Source organism: Aythya marila (genome assembly GCF_965140915.1).
Source record: "Aythya marila genome assembly, chromosome: 17".
NCBI lineage: Eukaryota > Metazoa > Chordata > Aves > Anseriformes > Anatidae > Aythya > Aythya marila.
In genome coordinates, this window is record NC_139058.1 from 7,075,785 (window position 1) to 7,099,242 (window position 23,458).

The following is a 23,458-nucleotide window of genomic DNA, read 5'->3' on the forward strand; positions in this document are numbered from 1 at the left end:
CTTTTTGAAATTAATTAATCCTCATCTTGCAGAAATTAACTCTTAAAAGAGTTAAGAAACCTTCTGAACACTTGCAAATGCAACTGTGCTTGGGATGGATGAAATACATGCTGCGTGGCTTTCTAAAATCCCATCTCCCCTTTCTCTTTTCCCCCAACCAAATGCGGCAGGCTGCTGGCAAGCGGAGTAAAACCGTGATCCTGGTCAAGAACCTCCCTGCCAGCACGAGCGTGTCAGAGCTGGAGGTCCTTTTTGGCAAGCACGGCAGCCTGGGCCGGGTGCTGCTCCCTGCAGGAGGCATCACAGCCATCGTGGAGTTCCTGGAGCCAACTGAGGCCAAGCAAGCGTTCACCAGGCTGGCCTACTCCAAGGTGAGCGTGGCCAGGGGCAGGCAGCTGCCTGGAGAGCGTGGATCTTGGTTAATTATGGATCTGTAGAAAGGAGGGCTTGTAAAAATGTGAGGTGGGGGGCTGGAGGATGAGAGTTCTCAGTCGTTGCTATGCTGTAATAATCCCTCTGTGGCCTGGGAGAGGGTTTCTGGTACTTTTTGCAATAGGGCTGTGTGGTACTGAAGCCTGGAGCTCCCCTTGGAGCCTGTTTGCCCAGCTGTGGCCCTGCTCCTTGACCTCTGGGTGCCATTTGGCAGGCTGGCCCTGTGTCTGGTTGGATGCCAGTTCTCCTTCAGTGCAAGATAGTTAAGCCAGGCAAAAATGTTGCTTAGCTTTCCTAGTGCTGTTTTCCAGAAGTGTGTCTGAGTAGAAAAGCTCAGAGCAGAGATTTTTTCATGCCTTACCTAATGCTCTTCACGTTTCTCCTGCGTTCTCTTCAGTTTCACTCCACGCCGCTGTATCTGGAATGGGCTCCGATGGGTGTCTTCTCCGGCCCAGCCCCTCAGCAAAAAACCACAGAAGCTTCAGAAAAAGAGGGAGAAGCAAGCCTGGCACCTGGTAAGAGCTTAAACTTCGGGTTAGGAGGTATCTCTGGTTACTCCCCTGCTGCATTCTGTCTAAAGCAGCAGTGCTGATGTTCCTGAGCTTTTAGGTAGGGAACCATTCTCTTGATGTCCTCGGTGTGGTTTTTAGGGTCCCCTAAGAACACCTGCAGCGTGTCCCACACGAGCACTGGGCTCTATCCTGTCTCTGTGCCCCTCACCTCCTGGATGAGGTGCAGGCAGTGTGGTGCTGCCCACAGCTCACGATCCAGTTGGCCTGAGCTGATGGGAGGAGATTTTTGGCCTGGGCTGGGCAGCAGCCATCAGGAGAGCTGTAGCTGTTTTTCTTTGAGCCAGACCTGCCCCCCTGAGTGTGGTTTTGAGCTGGCTGCATGCTGTGCAAGCCTCCCTGTCCGTGGGCAGCCAGCTTGCCACAACAGGCAGCAGTGGATGGAGCAGCTGACGTGCCTGTGTCAGATCAAGGGTCCCTGTGCTCGTTTCTCTGTGCTCCTGTGTCAAGCCCTGCTGTATGCTTTGTCTGGGTGATTTTCTGCTGCCACAAGGGCACAACCTTCCCTCTGCCAGCAGACTTTCTCCCCATCCCAGGGTCTATAACAATTAAATCTTGCCTGTATGTTTAAAACCTTTCAAGATCCTTTAAACCTTTAAAAAAAAAAAAAAAAAAAAAAAAAAGGCTGGGGAAGCATGGCTTTATGTAGGGTTGTTTTGCTGGAAGCTATTTCAGGACTCTGAGGTTTGGGGAGGGGGGAGAAAAGCTGATGAAAAGCCTCTTCCTGGGCTGCTGTTCTGCGTGTGGGTCACAGGGGACAGCCGGAGCCCAGGGGAGCTGGGGGGGGCGCTTTATCTGCCTGTAACCGAGACCCTCACCTCGAGATAAAGAGCTTTAAGCGCAGGAGCTCCTGGAAGGCTGCTTGGGGCTGATAATGGTCTTTGCTGCCAGCCTCTGGCGCTCTGCATCTGGGAGAGGGAAGGGAGGGGATGCGCAGTAAACTCCTCGCCTCGCTCACAAAAGGGCTTCAGGCGGCGGCGCGTGGCAGCCTCATTGTGCCAGCCACAGATGGAGGCACCTTTTCATCCCACCCCGTCTCACTAAATCTCTTCCCTCCCCCTTCCTCCGACGAGTTGCCTTCAGAGGCGATGAGTTTTTTCCATACCTTGTTGGCAAATTCCTCCCTGGCTGGGAGCAGGAGAGTTTGGCCACTCGACCAAAAAGGCTTGGGCTGTGTGGCACCGGGGCAGGGAGGGCAACCAGATGGAGCCCTGTGGGGAAAGGCAGCTCTTGAAATAGAGCCAGGGGGTCTCTGTGCACCCCTGACCCTATACAGGTTTATCTCGTGCAAAGTGAGAGAAATGAGCCTAGAAAAATCATCGAGGGGGTGGTGATAATGCCCAAGGGAGGTGCTTAGCTTGGTCCCCCTGAGCACAGCATCAGCGACGCTGTAGGGGATGAAGCTAGTGTGAAAATACAAGTTTTTTAGGAAGAAAAGGAGTTGGAGAGCCCATGGATGACAGCTTATGTGTATACTCTGTTGTTTAATAAGTGCCTTCATGTGCTGATGGGGAAGTCAGGATTTTGCATCCTGCAGGTAAGTGTTAGCAAGAGGTGAGGTGGAGCAGTGCAGAAGCCTGCTCAAGCAAGGCTGAGGCCCCTTGCCTAGTTCAGCAGTGGCTGGCGAGGGTAGATGTGAGGGCGTTTGAGTGCTGGGGAAGCAGGTTGGTGGAGTTTCTGCGTTCAAAGGACAGGCAGTATCGCAGTTTCCACAGTGACATGTTCACGTACCGTGTGCTGAGCTTGCCTCAGTCCCTGTTCGCCCACAAAGAGCCAAGAGAGGATTGTTCTGTTCCTGCTGGACTCACAGCTGGGGCAGGGGGCAAGCTCGCCCCAAATTCAGCTTTGTTCCATCTCACAGCGTTGTGTTTGTTCTTGTTGTATCAGGTGATGACACAGCCACAGCTGTTGAGGGCTCAGCAGAAACAGCAGCGCAGGGGGAGGAAGAGGATGAAGAGGAGGATGAGGAAGAAGAAGAGAGCATTCCAGGGTGTACCTTGTTCATCAAAAACATCAACTTCGCCACCACAGAAGACACGCTGAATGAGGTAAGCCGTAAGAAAAGGGTGGGGACTGGGTTTTGCTTAGCACAGGCCACTCAGGTGGGATGGGAGTGGGCTGGAGGTCAGACTGGGCTGCTTGCTGGAGTAAAATCCCTACTGCCTGCAGGGGCTAAAAGGAACTGGGCTGCAGAGGGCCAGGGGAAAGCTGTTTTCCACCTTGTTGTGCCAAGGATAAAGTGTCCAAAGGAGTTAAATTGCAGCCAGTACGGCCTAATGAAGGAAATCAGGAGCCCTGGATTGTACTGGGGCTGGAAACCTCCGCTTAGAGCTTTAGCCATCAATTAGACAAATGTTTCTGAAACAGTTCTGATGAGGTTTAATTCCACCTTGGGACAGGTGGAGGCAGTAGGAAGTCTTTTAAGACTCCTCACTTCCCATGCTTCTCCTTGGGATCAGCTTGAGCAGCTGTGACGCTGCTTTGTGTGCTAAATAAATAAATGGTGATTTCACCGAGGTGCACTTTTCATCTTCAGCCTTCTACCAACACAGAGCTGCTTTACCTCAGCAAAGCACTTGGGAGAGATGGTAGCATTTCTGAAGCCCTGTGGGATGTTAATAGCAAGGCTGTGGGAAACAGCTGGAAGTTCCCATCCCTGCTAATTTTTGTAGCCATGGGCAATGCCACATTTCATGTCCCAGAAAGACTGGTGGGGTGTTAGTCCGTTCTGGACCTGTGCTTCTTTGCCTTGGGACTGTGGTACTGCTATAGACCTGGTCCAGGGGGCTCTGGGAACAAATATAAATATCAGAGAAGGCCTGGGACTTGCCAGTTTTTCCTTTTTTTTTCCTGCCTTGTGGCTACAGTTTTACAGGAGAATCAAATAGCCAGCGTGCTGCTGTAGGGCAGCCCCTCCTGCTTGGCTCTGGAAGGAGCTGTTCTCTTGGGGCACCACTGGAGTTGTCTACCCCTAAGGTCCCTACCTGGGTGAGGGCATCTTGTAACCTGTAGTGGTCTTCCAGAGCCACCCCAGATCCCAACAGGTTCTGAGGAGCAGTGGAGCTTTTCCAAGAACACCTGTATTGATTTTTTATTATTATTATTTTTAAATCTGTGTGTGTATTTGCACAGAAGCAATCTTATAATAGAAAAAGCAGCTGCACTGACTGCTGCTCAGGTGTGCCGGGGGGAGGTGGGCTCATCAGCGAGTGCTCCTGGCTCTGGAAGAGGGCCACGTTGTCACTCAAGCTGAGCTGTAAGCCTGTGACAAAGAACTGAGTCACGTGTCTGAATTCCTTGCAGACGTTCTCCAAAGTGGGAGCTGTGAAGAGCTGCACGATATCCAAGAAGAAAGACAAAGCAGGTACTCTAGCTGTTGCTGTTCAATTCCTTCCCTTGGCTGGTTGCTGAGGGCTCAGGTGTGGCGTTGCTTTAGCATTCATCCAGATGAGCGTTTGTGTTCTTGCTGGCGAAGTCTTTAACGTTTCTAGAAGTACGCCTGTTGAAATGGCTGAAAACAGCAACAAAAATGTGCTGGGGTTCAGTCTAGAAGGTTAGGCTCGATTGTGGGCTTTGTGGAGGTGTGTGTGGAGGAGCCAACTCCTTCAGGACCATACAAGATGCGAGTTGAAAGCAGCCAGCATCACACACCAGTTGAATCATCTCAGGGCGTGCTTTATCTACAGCAGCAGCCAGGATCTTTGAGGATCCCTGGCTGAGCACTGTGCTGAGTGTGGTTCGTTTGCCATCTCCCTGCCTGTATCGGTCCCAGCACACTGCAGGGACGAGTGCTTGGGGCTTTGGATTGCCTGCTTGCTTTCCACGGGGTTGGACACAGGAAAGGTTTTGCTTAAGGCAAGCACAGCCTGGATGGCCTTTGACTTCAGGGCATGGGCAGGCTGGCCCCTTCTCTGGGGTATTGCTTTTCGTCTCCCCAGTTTTGACAGTCAACAGTTCAGAGACTTCTTGTGCTCCAAATTGTCCCTGCATTGTGTTGAAGAGCCAGTGCAGGGCACCACAATTCATGGTGTGAGTGCATGTGATGCTGTGGCAGCGAGTTCCCCTGGTCTAGTCAGTATGCAACAGCACTTTCTTCTGGTTTGTTTTTAAATCTTCTGTTTAATAGCATCGTTTCTTGCTAACTTAAGTTCCCTTACTGTCCTAACAGGCACTTTGCTTTCCATGGGCTTTGGATTTGTGGAGTACAAGAAGCCAGAGAGTGCTCAGAAAGCCCTGCGCCAGCTCCAGGTAAGCTCAGGCACCGTCTGTCCAGGTTTATTTCCAGAGGAGATGGGCGAAGGCGTGGATGAGCTGTGAGGCTCAAAATCTAAATGAAGTTGAGGAACAGGGTATAAAAGGGACAAAAGCTTGTTCAGAAGGGAGTTTGTTAGCATTGATCCAATGGGGAGGTGGCAGAAAATGTGGAAAGATGCAAACTTAGTGAGTTTTTATTCCGCCGGATTTCCTTTGCAGGGGTGGCAGAGACCCAGGCCCTCCCAAAACGAGAATAAATATTGCTCAGTATTTAGTGCTGTGGAGTTAAGTTTTATCTTCTGTAAATCTGCCAGTGCTTCAGGGTTTTCTAGCCTTATGCTTTCTCCATGACACATGCTACAGGGCTTGGCTGCTCTCCAAGGGAATAAGTTGTTCCTCATGCTGCTAGAACACCACCATTCAACTCTCTGGTCTGCATTACCTGGGCGAAGCGGGCCAGACAGCTGGAACGATCCCTTTCTAGATAGGTTTGAAGAAATTGCTGTGTTTGTACAATCTGTTCGTGCTCCGTGACCGCAGTCCGTGGGTCCCACCTTCAACAGGTGGTGATTTCACGTTCCACAGCCCACGTAGTCTCGGGGTTGGATTTGTGTTCCCCATTGTTTTGAAAGCAGAATTCCGGGGGGAAGGGGAAAAGCAGCAAAGTGGGTATTTTGCAGACTATTTTTTTGCTGTATTGGCTACTGACAGCAAATGAGTCATCCTTGGCTCATTCCAGAACAAGCAGTAAGACGCTCCCTGCCTTGAAGAGTTTGCAGTCTAGAGGGAGAGGAAACAGTAGTCGGAGGCAGTGAAGTGACTCGCCTCTGCCAGCTTAGTGGCAGAGCTGAGGCTGATCGGCAGGGAGATCAGGGACACGGGCTGCTGCTTCGGTCGGTCAGGCTGTCTCCAGCCTCATATCAGAAACCTGGCCTTGTTTGAACAGCGTTCAACAGGGAAAAACCTTGATGGGGAGAATGGGAGGAATATATGGGAAGGAGCAAAGACATGAAATGCGGTGCCACTGCCCTGGAAGCATGAAAGCTGTTGTGACTTAAACTTTTTTTTTTTGACTTTTAGGGCTGCATTGTAGATGGCCATAAGCTGGAAGTGAAAATCTCGGAGAGAGCTATCAGGTAAAGCTGTTTTACCTCTGTAGCATGGGTATATTTAAGCTGCAGTTCTTGGTAGGTTCTTCATTTCTTAGCTAGCATCTCTGCATTGTGAGGGTTGTGACCGGTAGTGCTGGTCACACATCAGCTCTTGTTATGATTAAGTGGAGTCACCTTAGTCTTATTTGAAAAGAAAACAATCAGCTGATGTGAAGGTGTTTGCTCAGTAAAAGACATATTTCCAAGTAAAACCCCTAAGCAGCAGGCAGTATCAGGGCTCCAAAAGTCACCCCAAAGCAAGAACCAGGCACTTGAGACTTCCACATTCAAGAAAAAGGCTTCTCAAATGCTTTTGGGACAGTGCCTCACAGACAGACCTTTGTATGGAGGTGTTTCTTGCTGTTGAATAAAGAGGGTGACTGGCTGAGATTTATGCCTTTAATGCAGAAGTCTGTGACTCCTGTCCACTGGGATTTTGGTGATCCATACCCATGAAGCTGAAAATTAATCCAGGTATTTGAAGGTGACAATCAGCACTCAAAAGCTGTTGTTTAGGCACTTTGGAAACCCTACCAGAAGAGGTCTCTTAAATGTCAAAAATCCTTTGAAAATCTGATACCTAGGGACCAGAATTCAACGGTTCAGGAGCTGCACTTTGTACTTCAGCTCTTCATTGAAGCATCCTCATCCATTCTGGATTTTGCAGTCTGGATAATCACTGAATGAATTTTAATGTAGAAAGTTTTGCTTTAAGCTGCTATTTTTTTGTCTTAGGTAAATTTCTATCTTGTTCAAATGCAACACAACCTGGGCAAAATAAATTAGTTTAATAACCTATTAAAAAGTTTTGTTTACTGTTTTCTAAGCCAGTAAGAAAAAGAATGAAAATTAGCTTACATTAGACTAACTGCTTGCATATGTACAAATAATATTTCCTTCAGATAATTGAATAGACAAGATTTGGTTTCAAAAGAAAAGTTAGGGGCAGGTTCAAGCCCAGGCCTGCTGCCTGATCTTGGTTGTGGTTGCACTCAACAAACTGGAATCCAATTTTCAGACATGGGATTTAAATTGCTTGCATTCATTGCTCCACGGCATATCCTGTGAAATTTCTGTTGTCATCAATAAGATGCCATTGGGGATGCCACTGTGAGCTGGCTGGCTAATTTTTTCAGACTCCCAACGTTAAAGGTGCCAAAATGTCCTGCGTATGCTGCTGCACAGTCGTTCTCACCTGCCCTTTCTGTTGACTTCACAGGCCTGCTGTGAAATCCTCCCGAAAGAAGCAAACAGTGAAGAAGCAGAAGACTTCCAAGATCTTAGTCCGAAACATCCCCTTCCAGGCCACCGTCAGGGAAATCAGGGAGCTCTTCAGGTAGGAACACGCTTTGTCGGGTGTTTGGTGTGCTCCGTGTAGGAGCCAGCAGGATCTGAATCCAGGAGCTTGCTGCTGGAGTGTAAATATTACAGCTTTTTTTGTGGATTTAAGCAAACCTGGAAGTAGAAATGGTTTAGCACGTTGTATCGCTGCAGAAATTCTGTCTGAGGGACAGAGATGACACATGCCAGCGTTGTGACTACAGCCCCTGGGAGCTGTCAGAGCTGGGTGGCCCTTTGCTGTGCTGCAGACATCCCCGGAGCATGGGCATCACTCCCCATTGACCAAATGCCATCGCCTTGGATTTCTTCCCCTCTCGTCTGAGCGGTGTGTGGCAGCTTTCCTGCTGCTTGGCACACCTGGCTGGGGAGGAGCACCGCGAGCCGCTGCAGACAGCTGCTCTGAGAGGTTTTAGCTCGGGCTGGCTCCCTCCTCCATCTGCCCTGCACACACAACGCCGTAGCTCCTTCCCAGCACGCAGGGAGCGCGTAAATCTTGCTCTGCCTTCGAGTGTTTTGCTTTCTGTACCTGGATACGTGCCTGGTGTGCTTGGTGCGGTGCATCCCTGCGTGAGGCTGTGCTGCCTGTCGGAGCCTCTCCAGCAAGGAATCCTTTGCCAGCCTACAGACCTGCCGTAACAGCAAAGAGGGATTTTAGGATCCCAGCCTGCATTCCTCTGCACGCTGGCTGATCTCTGGTTTCTTTGTACCCTCAGCCTTTTGTGCAGTCACTCGTTAAGCTGTGGAACACATCTCAGGAAGGAGGTGCAGCCGTGTAGAGTTCAGCTTACGGTGTCTTTGCTGCTCCCAGGATGAGAATCTGTGGCTGGTTGCCCCAGGCCATGGTCCCAGCTCTGCTCTTCCCAAAGGAATTTGGGGGAATCTGTGTCCAGCTCCATCCGTCCCCTTTTCCATCAGCAAAAGCAAGAGGGGTGCCATCCATCCTCAGGGAATGGTGAGCTCCTGGGTTAGGAGGAGGCTGTCCTGCTGAGTGTTGAAGCAGAAGGCAGGGCTGCAGTGTCCCTTTCCAAAGGGACTGAGCTGAGGAATCACTTTAACCCTTTGAAACCTCTCAGGCCATGCTCTGAGAACTGCATAGCGAGGAGCTGTGGGGCAGGGAGTTGTTGGAGCAGAGGGAGCAGTGCAGTTCCCTGCGTGCAGTGAATTCCGGCTGCTTTGGTAGCATGTGATGATTTCCTGGCTCACCCGCAGGTAAGGACAGGTTTTCTGTGCTGCTGGCAGCCTGAACGCTGCAGGACGGAGGAAGGGTGTGAGGTGGTGAGGAAAACCGTGTGTTGAGACACCGTTTTGGAGCAGGGTCCTCGATTCTAACTGCTTGCAGACCGTGACTCAGCTGTTGGACACACAGTGAGGAAAGGCACAGTGGAAGAACAAAGGGTTTTCCTGCTGGTGCAGCCTGGGTGCTGCTGCTTCCCCACTTCCCTGAGAGCCTTTTTGAAACAGGGCAAAAGCCCCTGGACTTCCAAATTTGTGTGCTGAGTTCTGGTGGCACACGGGGCTCTGCTGCTCCAAAACTTAATGCAACGTGGTTGTGGACGTGTCCATCCTAACAGCAGAGCAAACAAAACCCTGGGGATCTGTGCCTGTTAGTGCCCTGGGTGGAGTTCAAGGACCTGGGAGGCTTATGTATATCAGGAGAATAGATGAGCCCAGCAGAGAATGAGGGGTTTTTGGTACATTTTTTTATTTCTTCCTGTCTTGCCTGGCACCTGAGTGCTGGGGAGCGGAGGGGCAGCGGAGCGCTCTGATTAATATTGCAAGGAACACGCAGCTTCTGGCTCCGGGCGCTGCTGACAGCATCCTCAGAGCAACACGTGAACATCCGTTCCATTTACCTAGGATATTCAGAGATGTGTTTTTTTTATCCTCAAGACAAAAGCCAGCAGCTTGGGGGGGTGGGGGACCCACAATCCTCCCTGCACCCCTGCCATCCTTCCTTTCCTTCAGAGAGGCTAAAACCAGGCATGACAGAGCACTACCCAACACTTCATCCTCCTAGATTGCTTTCTGTGCTCTTAAACCAGCTGCCTTTGCTCTTGGAGCTTTGAGCTCTCCCTCCATTTAGGAACCTGTCCGGTTTGTGTTTCCTTACTTTATTCATTTGCAATTGGGACCGGTCGCTTGGCAGCGGAGGCGGCACGGACGGCAGGGCTGCAGGGGGCACTCTTAGCCTGCCCAGGAGAGGCTGCTGGGGACAGCCAGCCTGGGGGACAGCCTGGGGACAGCCAGGGACCCCGCCGGGCACCGCCACGCCAGGCAGCAGCCCCCGGCCCGTGGAGGTGGGAGGCTTTGCAGGACGAGCTTCTCCTCTATTGTTTCACGCTCTCAAAAGCTCTGCAGCTGATGTCTCTCAGCTTGCTTCCTTCTGTACTTGCTTTCTCTTTTTTTTTTTTTTTTTTTTTTCCTTTTCTCAGCTGCTTTGGCAGGAGGCAGTGCATGTGTTTATACCCCCAAACAAATATTTGCGTGTTTGGAGCTTTGTCAAGGAGCTGTCTTGGTTTTTAACTCCGGCTGCGGTAGGTGTTAATGACAGTGAAACAGCGAAACGCGGGAGTTGGGTGCTTGGAATAGCAGCTTTGGAGGGCTTCCTGCACACACTGCTCGGCGCTGGCAGTTCAGGAAATCCTTCCCTGGGTGTCTTTACGCGTTTTAATATCTCGGTGCATGGATCCATGGTTTGGATGCTCACGCTTGCCCTGCCCCATTGCTCGTGTTCGGACGGCAGTGGAGTGGCAAGGTGGGTCCCTGGCAGCACGGAGAGGTCTGCGAGCGCCTGCAAAATCCAGCCTGATTCCTCCCCAAGCTGAGGACATGCAGGAGACTCGATGAAAACGAGTTTAATTCTGGAGTTTGGGGCTGTCGAGTCCTAATCCTTGGGATGAAGGAAGGAGCTGAAGTCAGGAGCACTCGGGTTAGCAGCCCTAGAGGCTGGAGTCCTTCCCCTGCAAAGTCAGGGTTGCAGGGTGGACGTGTGCCCACCTCCCACCCCGAGACGATGCCTTTGGGGCACTCGGTGTCCCTCTGTCCCCTCGTGCTGGAGGTGCTGGCCTCTGCTGTGCTGCTGGGAGAGGTTTTTTGAGGCCTGATGGGTGTTATTTTCTTCAGAGGGAGAAATGCTTTTCAATTATAGGGGCAGCTTTTGGGCTAGGTGTGAAGATTCAGCTTTTGTGGGTGGTTTTTTTTTTTTTTTTTTTTTTTTCGCCAGTTTTGTTCTCTATTAGATTCTACTCTTATCTTCACTACCTGCAGAAATAACAAAAGACAAATGGTCCTTCGTCCTTTCCAAAGAGCCGTGGTTAGGGGAGGAGAGACAAAGGGATTGATATCCCATGAAGGCTGCTAATTTTTGCTACCAAATTGGGGGGCTTTTATGGCACGACTTTTTTCAAAAGGAACTCTCGATGTGGCAAGCTGAATTGGAGATCTGTGAAAGGCCACATTTTCACAGATTGGAGCTCTGGCAATTTCTGAAAATGAGGCTCCTTTAAAATCTCTCACATTAGATCCAACCTTCATTTGAAGTCCCAATTAACCGTTTGTTTCATGGCATCCTCTTCCATCCTCCTTCCTGCACCAACTTTCATGAATATTACAAACAAGGCTGGTTTGCAACTTCATGTCACACTTCAAGGACACGTTTTATTTTTGCCAAAAGGGAAATGGTGAGGTTTTGAAGAAATCTTAAAGATTTCCACCCAATCTCATGCGATGTGAGACACAAATACTGTAGGGAGCCTGTCTAGAGTTTGGTGCCTGATGCTCGTACCACCACAGGAGCAGTTGTTGGCGTTGCATCTCCAGTTGTGTGCGTTGAGGATGGTGTTTTCCTTTTGCCTCCTTTGCAAAACATACCTTGAAAGTCTGTAGTCGGGTTTTTTTTCGGTATAAATTCTCCTAAAATTGCAAGGACCTTTGCTTCCAGCCCTTCTCTGCCAATTAGTCCTAGCCACCCTCACCAGAGCGAGATGGGGTGTCAGAGCAGTGCCCCTAGAAGATGTTTTATCGTCTGCCTGGCCACCTCTTGTCTTTCACCTGTAGGAAACGAATCCAAATGTGTTGTGAGAAGCTATTAAGTCTTAGAAATTATCCCCAGCTGTTAAGAGTGGACTTGAGTTGCACAAAGAAGCAACTGAAAGGTATCTCAGAGCACAGGGGGGGCTGTGGGGCATGTTTGTCCCCATTGTGACTTCCCTGTGAAGAAGGAGGAAGAGCTGGAAGACCTTTGGGGTCTCTTTCAGTTTTAACTACTTTGCTGGCTATTTTCTTTGCCTTGACAAAGCCACGGCGTTATTGCATCCGGCAAAACAAGTGCCTGGGACTGATCAGGAGAAAACTGCTCCATTCCCTCTGATAGAGGGCAAAAGTGAGAACAGGCAGCGGGACGAGGCTTTGGAGTCACAGCTCCCCTAGAAGAAGAAAAAAATCTCTGAAGAAAGATGCAGCAGATAAACTGGCAGATATTTTTTTTTAAAGGCAGTCTTTATGAAGTTAATTTTATAAGATGATGCCTTTCACTTCTTCTGACCTATTATAATAAAGTGTAGTTATCAGAATGGGCTTTTCATTTCCCATTATAAAGGACACGGTGGTATAATGAATCCGTCTGCCAGACATGCTTGCTGTTCACACCTTTCTCCCAGTAATGGAGTCTACATGACTGGAGACAATTTCTCCTTCCTGGACTAACGTTGCCTTGTTGAAGCTGTGGAAATCTTTGCTACTGAAAGGCAGAAGAGTGGAAAAAAGAAACAGCCTTCATAAACATGTGAGTTCGTTAAGCAAGTGCTGGGCAGTTCTAATTAGAAAATGCACTGCAAACAACCCTAGGATGCACAGTGCTGCAAACATTTGCCGAACAGTCTGTCAGATCGTTCTCCAAGTGATGGTTTTGCTTTTAAAACCCTAGCTGTGTGTTAGAAATACCTCAAAATCCATTGCTCCTTCCTCTTGGCTGCTTAAATTTTTCTTTCTGGGCTATGCCCACTCTAGTGAGCCAGCCTGTGAGCGTGGGGGATGCTGCAGAAAGCACAGTTGAGCATCAAATCATGGTGTAGGAGCCTCTCTGGGTCTGGCAGGGGCTGCTCAGGGGGGATAGAGCTGGTTGTGGGGTGAAGCCCAGGAGCTGCAGAGCCCCTGCTGGAGGTCTGATCTGGAAGGAGGTAGCTCGGCGATGCCCAGGAACCCCAGGTGCAACACTTTTCCTCTTCTTTCTGCCACCCTTCCACATCGACAGGCCAAATCGCCTGCTCAGCTCCTTGCTGGCTGCTGAGAACATGTCCCCAGCGTGTCCTGCACCCTCCTGGGGACAGCTGGTTAAGCACAGCGTGGGTCCCTCTCTGCTGTGCCGCACCTGGAAGCTCCCCCAGCACCCTGAGCCGAGGTAAGGGGGGTGCGTGCACAAACTGCAATGCACAGGACTGTAAAACTTCCAGTTTATTGTGGTTTTAGCCCTTTAAGGCTGAAACAAAATTAAATCAGCGTGGATAAGTTGATGGGATTGTTACCTGAGGGGCAGAGGAAGGCAGAGGGAGGCTAGCTGTGCAGGCGCTGGGCACGCTAGACTGCAGTGCTGGGGCAGGACGTGGAGCAGATCATCTTTGAGAAGGGCTGCTGGAAGCCACTGCTGGGTTCGTGCCCTGTTCCTCTGGGTTACATCCACCAGCAGATGAAGCTGCGTTTCTGAATCACTTCATCATGACAGTCCAACCGCCAGGCTGCAGCTAGAGCCGGCTGAAGGCCTTGTGTTTTGGAGGAGGAGAGGGGGCTGGCTGTTGGGTGATGAGCAAAATGCCTCTTGTCCTACCCCTGTGTGGTTACTGGTGTAAAGCCAGAGGTTTCTGCTCCCCCATCAGCAAACCCAGAGATGTTCCCCATGGGATATGCAGCCTTTTTCCCCAGGAGGATGCTTCTGCCCAGGGAGGAGCCTCCTGCTCTCCTCCACAGCCTGATGGGCCAGCCAAATCCCTCGTTGCTCGGTGCGGGCAGATTAACAAGCCCCCGTGCTGGAGCAGTCAACAAAAGCAGGGAGGAGAGGCTCATCCTGTGGGCGAGGAGCCTTGCTCAATTTTTTTTTGTTCGTTATCCAGGCCAGCCCCGATCCCTCACTTCCCTACCTCCGTGGATTGGGGTTTAGCTGCCTCGGAGAAATGGACGCTAAGAGGGAGCAAGGCGTTAAAACAAGTGCTGGGATGTACCCGCAGCAGGGCAGGGCTGTGCCAGAGGATATTTGTGCTCAGCAGAGCTCTGGAGCTCCGTGGTGTGTGCAGCCATCAGGTCAAACCCAGCCAGCAGCACCCTGCACCCTAAGCAAAGTCTGAGCTCCTGCTCCAGCTCTTGACTCATCTGAGGCTGCAGGCGGCTCCTGGGCAGCGTTGCTGGTGGTAGCTGCACTGCTTTGTATTAATGTGGGGTTATCAGCTCCGGAATTAGGATGTGGGGGCTGTGAACGGGCTGCTGAGCATCTCGGGCTGCAAAAAGCTGCTCTGGGATTGATGTCTTCAGCCCCAGAGCTCCTGTCGCAGCTTGGCCCCACTCGCCCACTTGAAGTCTGCGAGCGTGCTTTGGAGGCACTGGTAAAAATGTCTTTGCTGGGTGCATTTCCCTTGGGGCTCTTCTTCTTCCAAAAAGGGTGGCCCCAAAAGTCTGCATCCAGCCCTTATAGGTGCTGCCCCACATAATCCATGCTCCCAGGGTGTTTGGGGTGTGGGTGCCCTCATCCCCTCTGGCTGCGCGCTCGCAGTGCCCGTGGTTTGCTCCACCAGGCAGGGATATCTTGGGTTTATTTCTCTTCCTATCCTGAAAAGCATAAATTAAACTTTCTAGGGGAAGATGGGGGTCCTTCGAGCCTCTTCCTTACACGTTGGGAGCCCAAGCGCAGCGATGTCGAGCAGAGCCCAGGCGTGGAGCTGGCCGCTTTCATTTGGCTCCGCAAAACGAGCCGTGGGGCGGGGGGGAGAGCGAAATGGGTTTTCGGTGCTGTTTTCCAGTTTGAATCATAAAGGTGTTTAACATAGATAAGGAAATGTTTAACTCTGTGTTATCTTGACAGGGCTGCTTTAAAAGGTGGATCTTCCCAAGAGCAGAAGGAATATTTTTTTTTTCAGTACATCTCTTTCCCTGTCTTGAATATTCATTGCAATATTTGATTTTTTTTCCCCTCTTCTGCACTCCGCGTGTCCCCTACCCACAGGTCTCCTTTTTGCTCACCTGAAACCTCTGCCCAGGAGCTCTCAGCTGCCTGCTTTTGCTCAGGCCACCCATCCAGCACAAATTAGGGGACTTTTTAGGCTGCTTCCTTCTACAGGAGCCTCTCGCCCAGGCACCGAGCCTCCCAGGGGTGCTCAGTGAGTTTCACACACAGGCTCCACTGCTCCTCGGTGGGGAAGGGCCTGGGGAGGTGAGGAGAGGTGGGGAAGGGGCAGCTGCTGAGGTGTCTTAGTCCGATGTGGCTCTGGGATTCTGCTTCAGGGTCTTTGCCAGCTTTCTGTGCTGAGTGGGGCTGGCACACATGTGCGCTTTTGCTCCTCGATGGGAAAGGAGCAACAAATCCTGTAGAAAGGCTGGCAGCTGTAGTACAAGTGCTAGGAAGTCTCCTTTTGTCTGAATTGCTCTGAACACTGTGTGTGTGTCTATATATAAGGCAGGGAAAACGTGTGGGGGTTTTGTCTTGGGGTTTTTTGTCTCAGGCTGTAGCCTGATCTCGTTCTCCTCGTGCATTGCCCCGTGGCCGGTCAGGCTGGGATTTCTCAGGCCCTGCCCTGTTGGAATGAGCTGGACTAACTCTGAATCGTGCCCTAGCTTTTCACCCAAGGAGCCCTCCAGCTGATGATTTTCTTCGTCTTTAAAATCCTTCCCCACCGCGTTCGCGTTCCTTAGGCAGGCGTTGCCATTGCCCTGCCCACCTCCCCATCTCTCCCCGGTGCCTGTGTGTGGGTATTCTCAGCCTGGCTTCCCGCGAAGGTCCTGAATGAGCCTCTAATGAATCACAGTTTGCTGCTCAGGGTGACACCGTGTCCTTTATTTGCATCTCTATTTGCATTATCTTCTTTTTTTTTAACGTCAAGCCCGCCGCCGCATTTCTACCTCCTCCAATTCAGCGGGGTTTAAGCCTTTGGGACGTGGCTGTAATCGCTCTCCTGCCTTGCCTGGGCAGACCCCAAAGGTTTCCCGTGCCCTGGCGTTTGCACCGCCTTGGCTTCTGCTGCTCGTGGCGCCGAGAGCATTTCTCTCTGCCTCTTGCTTTCCCCAAAGAAGCCAAGCGAAGGCACAGCACGCTGACCATCTGTCTTCTTCCCTCCTCCCCCAGCTGCAGCTGAGCCAGCTGACCACTCCAGGCATCTGGCAGGGAAGAGGAGAGAGCTTAAATGTGAGGAGCCGGTACCGGGAGGCGTAGGAAGCTCCTGGGGTTTGTCTTTGCAGGGATGTGGTGCTGTGGGACCGACCCTTAGTGGGGACTGAGCCTTTTTTTAGGCAGCAGGAGTGCTCGGGAGGAGCCCCCGCATGGAGCGCTTTGCCAGACCAAGGTTTTGTTGGCACCCTGGGAAGGGGAAGGTGAGCTCCTGGCTTCTGAGGGAAGGTGGTGGGGACGTGTTGGACTGTTCCCCTCACAGCTGGCCTCTTGGGAACCTGCTGGAGGAGGTTTGGAGGACAGCCCTGATCCCTTCCAGCCCCCCAGCCCTTTTTGACACCTTCCCATGGAGCCATGCTCTTCGACATTTCAGGTCCTGCCTCTGTGAGCGCTGACCTCAGCCCCTCCAGCACTGATGCCAAAACCTACCCCATAAATTCAGCACCTGGCTGGGCTGCTCGCCCCCCTCTTCGCCTCTCTCCACCCCAGCTCTGCCTCTTCCCCTCCTTCAAGCCCGTTCTCCAGGCGCCGTGCGAGCGGCTGAAGGGTTAAAGGAGTTCAGGGGCGAGGGGGGGGGTGGAGGCGAGGTATTTCAGATGCTCATTACTCACTGCCAGCTTCCCCCAAAATCATATTAATTTCACGCTGTCACGCAGGACTGCGCTGTCTCTCTCGTCAGCATCCAGGAGGGCGGCGGGGGGGCAGCGCCCGGCTCCCCCGCGCTGCGCGGCTGCGATTTGGGAGCTCAGCAGCCAGGCTCCCTCCTCGCCACCCCAGCAGGACCGGGCTCCGGCCACCCACCCGCCGTGCACCCAGGGACCCTGGGGGTGCTTCTCCAGCCGCTGGATCATTTTCCACCCCGCTGCTTGTGCAAAAACCCCATGAAATGAGGGCCGCGGGAGCGAGGGGAGGGAGCTGCCGCCCTGCCCTACCTGCGGGCAGAGGGTTGTGCTGCTGAGAAGTTGCTCTTTAACCACTTGCCTCCTTTTTTTTTCCCTATTTTTTTTTAAATTTAACACAAGCAAATGCAGCCTGACTCTCCTGCCAGGACCACATCCATCGCCTCCTCTCTTGTTCCCCCCCCCCTTTCTGCAGCACGTTCGGCTGTTTGCTCGCTGCGGCTGCCGGCGCCGTCACCTCTGCGGGGACTTCTTGCTGTCACACGAGGTAGGGCCGGGGCTCTGACAGCTCCCTCGCAGGCTCCACACTCCCCAGGCCCTCGTGGCTGGCAGCTCTCCCCCCGCCAGCCTCTCTAGCTGCAGGATTTCTGCACCACCCCCAGCAATTTGTGGTGGTGCCATCCCTAGGAGGTGTCTCAGCTTTTGGCCAGCTGTGCTCTTGTTGTATTTTTGGAGGGTTCAGGCCGTAAGGGCCACCTCCTTCCCTTCTCTCTCACCGTGTCTCCTACGGCTGCGCTTTTTACAGCGCTTGGTGGGATGCAGCCCCATCCGAGGAGCAGCACAGCTGAGGTTTCCCTGTGTTTGCAGGGAAGGAAACGCATTGAGGGGAACGGCTCTGCCTCCCTCGGGAGGGGAGCTACCTGCGGGTGCGGGAGGAAGGATCCCATGAGCCTGCAGAGCCCGCTCTCACAAGCTGTTTTCCTAAGGAAACAGTTTTCCTGAGGAATCAGGGCTCTCCATCTGCCCACATAAATCTTTAACCCCCCAGGTTGAAAGCTGAGAAGAGGGCTCGGGGTTGCTGGCTTCCTCCAAGCAACACCAAGCTCAGCAGCTGGCTGGGAGATGGGCTGCAGGCGGCTCGTGCCAGTGCCACGCGTTATCAGAGCCCTCTAACATTTATTAAACATCGCAGAGATGATGAGCCCAAAGAATTTCATTCTTTTAATCACCACTGAGCATCCAGCTTGTGCTTTAGTGGCTCAGATTCCTTTTTGAGGTCCCATCTTCTGACATTTGGACCAAAACAGGCTCTTTCTGCGCTGGTCCCGGCGCTGTCTCAGCGGTGCAGCATATTCCTCACCTTCCCGTTCACCTCAGGAGCAGCAAATACTCGCAGGAAAGCTCTCCAAACCCCCGTGTGCGAGGCTAAAGCAGCGTGTGCAACAGCCAGCTGTCATCAGATGCATGGTACGTGTTGTGGGGACGCTTCTCAGCATCCTCTTCTCCTCTTCCCCGTATCGGGGAGCTTCCACTCGATGCGGCTGCGTGGGAGCCGTTCTCTCTCCTGCCCTGCTCCTCCTCGCAGGTCCTGGGGTTTGCAGGGCCGTGTGCTCAGTCCTCCCGCAGACATCAGGCATCTGTCAGGGAAATGGCTTTCTCCAGCGCTCGGCTGGAAGATGCCAGCCCCTTTCCATCTCGCTGCCTGCCGGCAATTTGCAGCGAGAGCTGCGCCTTGCTTCTTCTCTGGGGGATACGGGAGGGATGTTTACCACTTGCGGCTTGCGTGCGTAGAGGATGCCATCAGGAACACCAGCAGCGTATTTTGTTTAAGCGAAACATTTAAGATTACGTTTTTCAACTGGTTTTCTCTCTTCTCGAGGAAGGGAGGTCTGTGACCGAGCTGTTGGCATCCTCTGCCTGGCAGCAGAAAGAAGCCGTCAGCGTTCAGTTGCTGTGAGACTGGGGCAAATAGATGGCCAGGGAAGGGGGAGACCAAGCTATCCCTCGGAGGGCTTCAGGTTTTGTGTAGCCCAGCTGCCAGAGCTCAGCATCCTCCACCTCCCTTTAGGAAATTCCCGAGGCAGGTTCACCTCTGCTGCTGTTTGGGCACCCACAGGGCGAGACGCTGGGTGAGGAAGGTGCGGGGAGGCATTTCCCTGCCTCTGCCCTCAAAAAGCTGGTCCGAGATCCCCAAAACAAGGCTAAGGGGGAGCGTGGGCTTGTGCCCCTGCTGAGCCCTGTGCCCATGGGTAGGGAAAGCTTTCAGGACCATCCCGTGCTCAGGAGATCTCAGGATCCTCGTGGACTCAATTCCCCAGAACAGGAGCGCTCCGCTCGAGCTCCCACGTCCTGTAATGCATTTGCATGCATTTGATCTTCCCTACGCGTTCCTCGGTTCTCCCGGTGAAAATAATTAATCTGGTGATTTCTCGAAGTCATCCTGCAGCTTTGCAGGGCCGGGACTTAAATAAGGATTCTCTTTAAAGCGGAGCCATGTTAAAATAGCTGCCTGCCTATAAATATCTCATTGCTTCTATATTTATTCTCCTTCAGCTCGGTGCAGGAGGCTCTGGAGTCGGAGATGAGATGTTTTTTGGCTGTCGGTGCAGCCATTTCACCGGGGTTCCTACAGCAAAGCTTTCTCTGCCGGGTGCCCTTTGGGGGCCACGAGGCTGCGTCTCCCTCCCCTTGTTTACTGCTCTGCCAGTCGCCTGAATTTCCTCTTCTGTCTTCAAAACGAGCTGACTCACGAGAATCCGAGAGGAAAGGAGATTTGTGCCGGGCCCTCCTGCGAGCACTATTTTTAGCGTAACTCCTTTGTGACCGCAGCTGTGCTCTGATCGGGGCTTTCAAAGGAGCCCAGGAGAGATAAATCCCCAAATCTCGGCGCTGTTCGAGCTGCGGGTGGTTCCTTTGAAATCCTGACCTGCTGGTGATCACTGGGGGGGACGTGGGGGCTCCTAAGCCCTGGTGCTGCAAGGTGCTGCCCGCAGGAGAAGCGTGGCTTAGGGCTGGAGCTCGACAAAACGCTCTGCGAGCGCCGAGGCTCCCACTGAAGTCGGTGGGAGGATTTAGGTTTCCTGGGGTTTGGGATGTAAGGGTCACGACTGCTTGTACAGCTCGGTGGGAGCGACCGTGGGAGCTGGTGGCAGGAGCCGTGGGGTGTCCCAGGGGTCCTGGCACTGTCCTGGGAGGTGGAGGGGACAGGAGGCTGGCAGGGCTGAAGAGAAGTCCTCTTGGAGTGGTCCTGGTAGACGCAGCCTTCTCTGCACTGAACGTTTTGCCCCAACAGCAAACAAAAAAGCAGCAGCAGGGGTCAGAAAGCCCCCAGGGAGATGAAATCACAGCGTGTGAGGGTGACAGTCTTCCAAAAACCTCGACTCTCACAGACTTTGGTGCGATTCCAACAGTGGGATCTTATGTGGGCCTCCCTAAAGCTGCTGGCGTTCCCCATCCTGCACCTTTCCCCGTGCCTGCGGTGGCTTGGCAATTTTGAGTGCTGAGACATAGAGCAGCAGCAGATTTCCTTCTGAAACGAAGGTAATGAATCAGAGGAGCCTTGAACGCATGAAAACGCATGCGGATAACGCGCAGGTGGCTTCCCGGGGAGGTGTGAGCGTGCTCGGTAAGTCCTGGGCACTTTTTCTTTGATCTCACCAACTCTAAGGTAGATGCGTAATGATGGGGAGATTAAAAAAAAAACTCCCCGGGTGTGTGGTGCGCCCCGTGGCACGCGCTCCTCCATCTGTGGGGCTGAGATGGAGCAGGGCAGCACGCCGCGGGACGTGGAGCTGCAGAAGAGAAGAGCTCACACTTCCAGGTACAGCCAGGAGGAAGAGGGGGACAAATTTGGGATCGCCACATCCCATTCTCCTCTTGAAAGGTGCACAAGGGCTGGGCACGACTTTGGAGAGCCAGGACCCGGCCCCTGGTTTTCTGCCTGCCCCTTGTGGAGGTGTTGGCTTCTCCTGCACAGCCCCCGGTGCTCCCTGATGTTTTTTTGGCCCCGTTGCCTGCTTGGATTGCTCTGTAGGATCCAGCCCTGCAGGGCTACATCTCTGCACCAGCCCTGCCGTAGCAACTGGCCCTGCCTGCGTCCGCCGGCTGTGGATGGGAAGCTGTTGGAAATAATCTTCAGGAGGACGAGGAGAGGCTGCGAGGCAATGCGACCCCGTTTCCCCGAGCACAGCAAATCCCCGCCGACCCGGGAAGGGAGCTGCAAGCCCCTGGGAACGGCAGCCCTGGAGCAAATCCCTTTAAGGAAGCGAATCTGCGGCGCAACGCGAGGATTAGACGGGACAAAACGAGGCAACCAAACCCGCTCCTAGCACCTGTTCAGAAACGCCTGAAGTGGAGGGATATTAAAATTTTAAACCCCGCCGCTGTGCCGGCGATGGGGGATTTAAAAAATAATAATTACCGGCCTTTTTTTTTTCCCCCTTTTTTTTTTTTTTTGCTTGGTTTTCAGAATTGGTTTCTTTCTGTTTAGCATGCAGCCTAATTGCGTAATTACACGATAGACTGGAGTAGAATTTAGCGCGTGTAATACCAGTTATAAAGAAGAGCCCTAATTATGTATATCTTCTCAGGTAAATAATACATCAGGGGCATGGAGTGGCCTAATTACCGTTCTGAAAACCTGCCTAATGACTAATTTACTTGGAATTTCAGAAAGCTTTTGATAAGGTCCCTCACAAGCAACTGTTAAGGAAAATAAATCGAGGAGGGGTGAAATGTTTTGCTCCGGTTTGAAGCAAGCAGTTTAGGCGAGGGGGAAACAGCTTCGGGGAGGGAGAGGGAAGGGCCCGAGGCTGCCTCCTTTGAGAGGCTTTGAGGGGGGCTGCGAGGGCGGAGAGGCTTCCCTGGAAAATCAGGACCTGAGCAGGAGCCTCGTGCGTAAATCCCCAGCTCCTTGGAAGCGCTCGTTGGAAGAAGCGCATCTGTGTCCTCCTAGTCTCTGGCACTGGGAATAGTTGTGGGTTTTTTTTGAAGTTCTGGGCCCAAATTTGATGCATCTGGGAAGAGCTAAGCTTTGGTTTTGCCCACGCTGAAGAGGTGAGGAGCGAGGGCCATGCGGCACCAAGGGCAGGTTCCCCAGCGGTGAGGCTGAGGGGCACGAGCGGGTGGCTGGGGGGACCTCAGGGGCTCCCCTGGGGCTGGCAGCAGGGTGGCACGGAGCTGAGGGCTACTGGCAACCCAGCGAGCACGGGAAGGCACGTGGGGACGGCACGGCAGCGAAACCTCCATCGACAGCACGCCCAAACGGGTCCCAAGCAAGAGGAGAGGAAGGCGAGGGACAGCAACCCGCTGGCACCAGCAGTAGGAGAAAAAGGATTTGAAGTGACAGGCAGAAAAGGGAGCCATCAGCCAGCCGGAGACTCGCAGGTGGAAAAAGAAGGGGGAGCAAAGTCCCGGGGAAGCTTTCAGAGGAGCCCTGTCCCAGCTGGGCGATGGGGATGATGAAGGAGATCGGCTCAGAGGAAATAGGTGAGGATGGCCTGGCACAGGGTGCAGAGGAGTGAGGAGCCAGGCTGCCGTGGTGTCTGGAAAGGAGGATTTGGAGCATGGCATGGGAACGAGGACATGGGAACACTGCTCCCAGAACGCAACACCCTGACCACTGGCAATCTACCAGGTTTTACTTTTTTATTTATTTATTTTTCAAGTACTTGTTGGCACGGCGTCACTTTATTCTGCCCCATGAAGCCAGGTCCAGCGGGCTGCGTGCCCACCTCTTCCCAAAATTCAGCTAAAAATAATTTTCAAGTGCCTTTACTGCATCTATCCCAACAATTCACCCCAATCGTTGGATCTTGGGCTCTTCTTCAGGCACATTTCTTGGCGTCTCCTTGCTCCCTGGGGAGCTGCGGGGCTTTTGATGCTCTTGGAGGCAGCGAGCTGAACAGTTGCTGTGGCAGGTGTGCTGGAAGCACCCGGAGAAATGGGATGGTGCAGCTCATCCTGGGGGGCTCATCCCACCGCATCCCTCCCTGTCCTGGGCATTGTTGGTTTCCAAAATTCTCAGTCGGTCCCAGCCTCATTTGTGGGGCACAGGGTGGAAATGTGGCTGGTGCCGATTGTCCTGCAAGTTTGGTGAGAATAAAGCCTAGGAAAAGGGGAAGGACGAGCTGCTCTTTGTGTTGGAGTGGCACAAGGGTGAAAAATTCCCCTGTGGCACATCAGAGAGTCTCTGTATGGGATAGGAAGGGGACAGCCACCAAGCTGGACCCCAAATATCCCATCTCTGTGACCCACGGAGGATGGTGGCACGCCGCTCTCGGTGGCCTGGTGCCCAGCAGCTCACCCTTCTGCAGGGCTCCCAGCCCTTCTGCTGCTTCTGCCATGGGGCTTTTGCTTCGTCTCACTCCAAATTCTTGCCTTCGTGTTGCTCCATCTCTATTTTAAATCCCAAACCTCTCCGTTTCCGTGGAGGGACTGAAGCAATGTGTGTCTGAGCGAGGTCGGTGAGCAGCAGCCGGGGCTTTGCTGAGCTGGAAGAAGGGAAAGGTTTGGCTTTCACGGGGTCTGCGCCAAGTATGAGCTGTGCCCATGTCGTGCTGCAACCAGGAGGTGTTTGGATGTGTGTGGGAGCTTGGATCTCTCTTAAAATTCACCCACAGCAGCAGCTCTGCCCCTGGACCTGCTGCGTGCACCCACAGGAGGCGGGGAGCTCTTTGCTTCGTGTCCGGCTGTCCCTAGGAGTGGAGAAGAACAGCACTTAGGGAA

The 23,458-nt window shown here is 52.8% G+C and overlaps 1 protein-coding gene across 2 annotated transcripts in view; it reads left to right on the forward strand.

The window, feature by feature from the left end:
* Positions 1 to 23,458, forward strand: part of RBM19 (RNA binding motif protein 19) — an 84,755-nt gene that overhangs the window by 9,526 nt on the left and 51,771 nt on the right. For both annotated transcript variants that reach the window (XM_082774072.1, XM_082774071.1), the window contains exons 15-21: positions 171 to 371; positions 830 to 947; positions 2,889 to 3,049; positions 4,305 to 4,365; positions 5,170 to 5,249; positions 6,336 to 6,391; positions 7,626 to 7,742. In XM_082774072.1, coding sequence (XP_082630198.1) covers positions 171 to 371; positions 830 to 947; positions 2,889 to 3,049; positions 4,305 to 4,365; positions 5,170 to 5,249; positions 6,336 to 6,391; positions 7,626 to 7,742 — 794 coding nt within the window. The remainder of the gene's footprint in view (positions 1 to 170; positions 372 to 829; positions 948 to 2,888; positions 3,050 to 4,304; positions 4,366 to 5,169; positions 5,250 to 6,335; positions 6,392 to 7,625; positions 7,743 to 23,458) is intronic.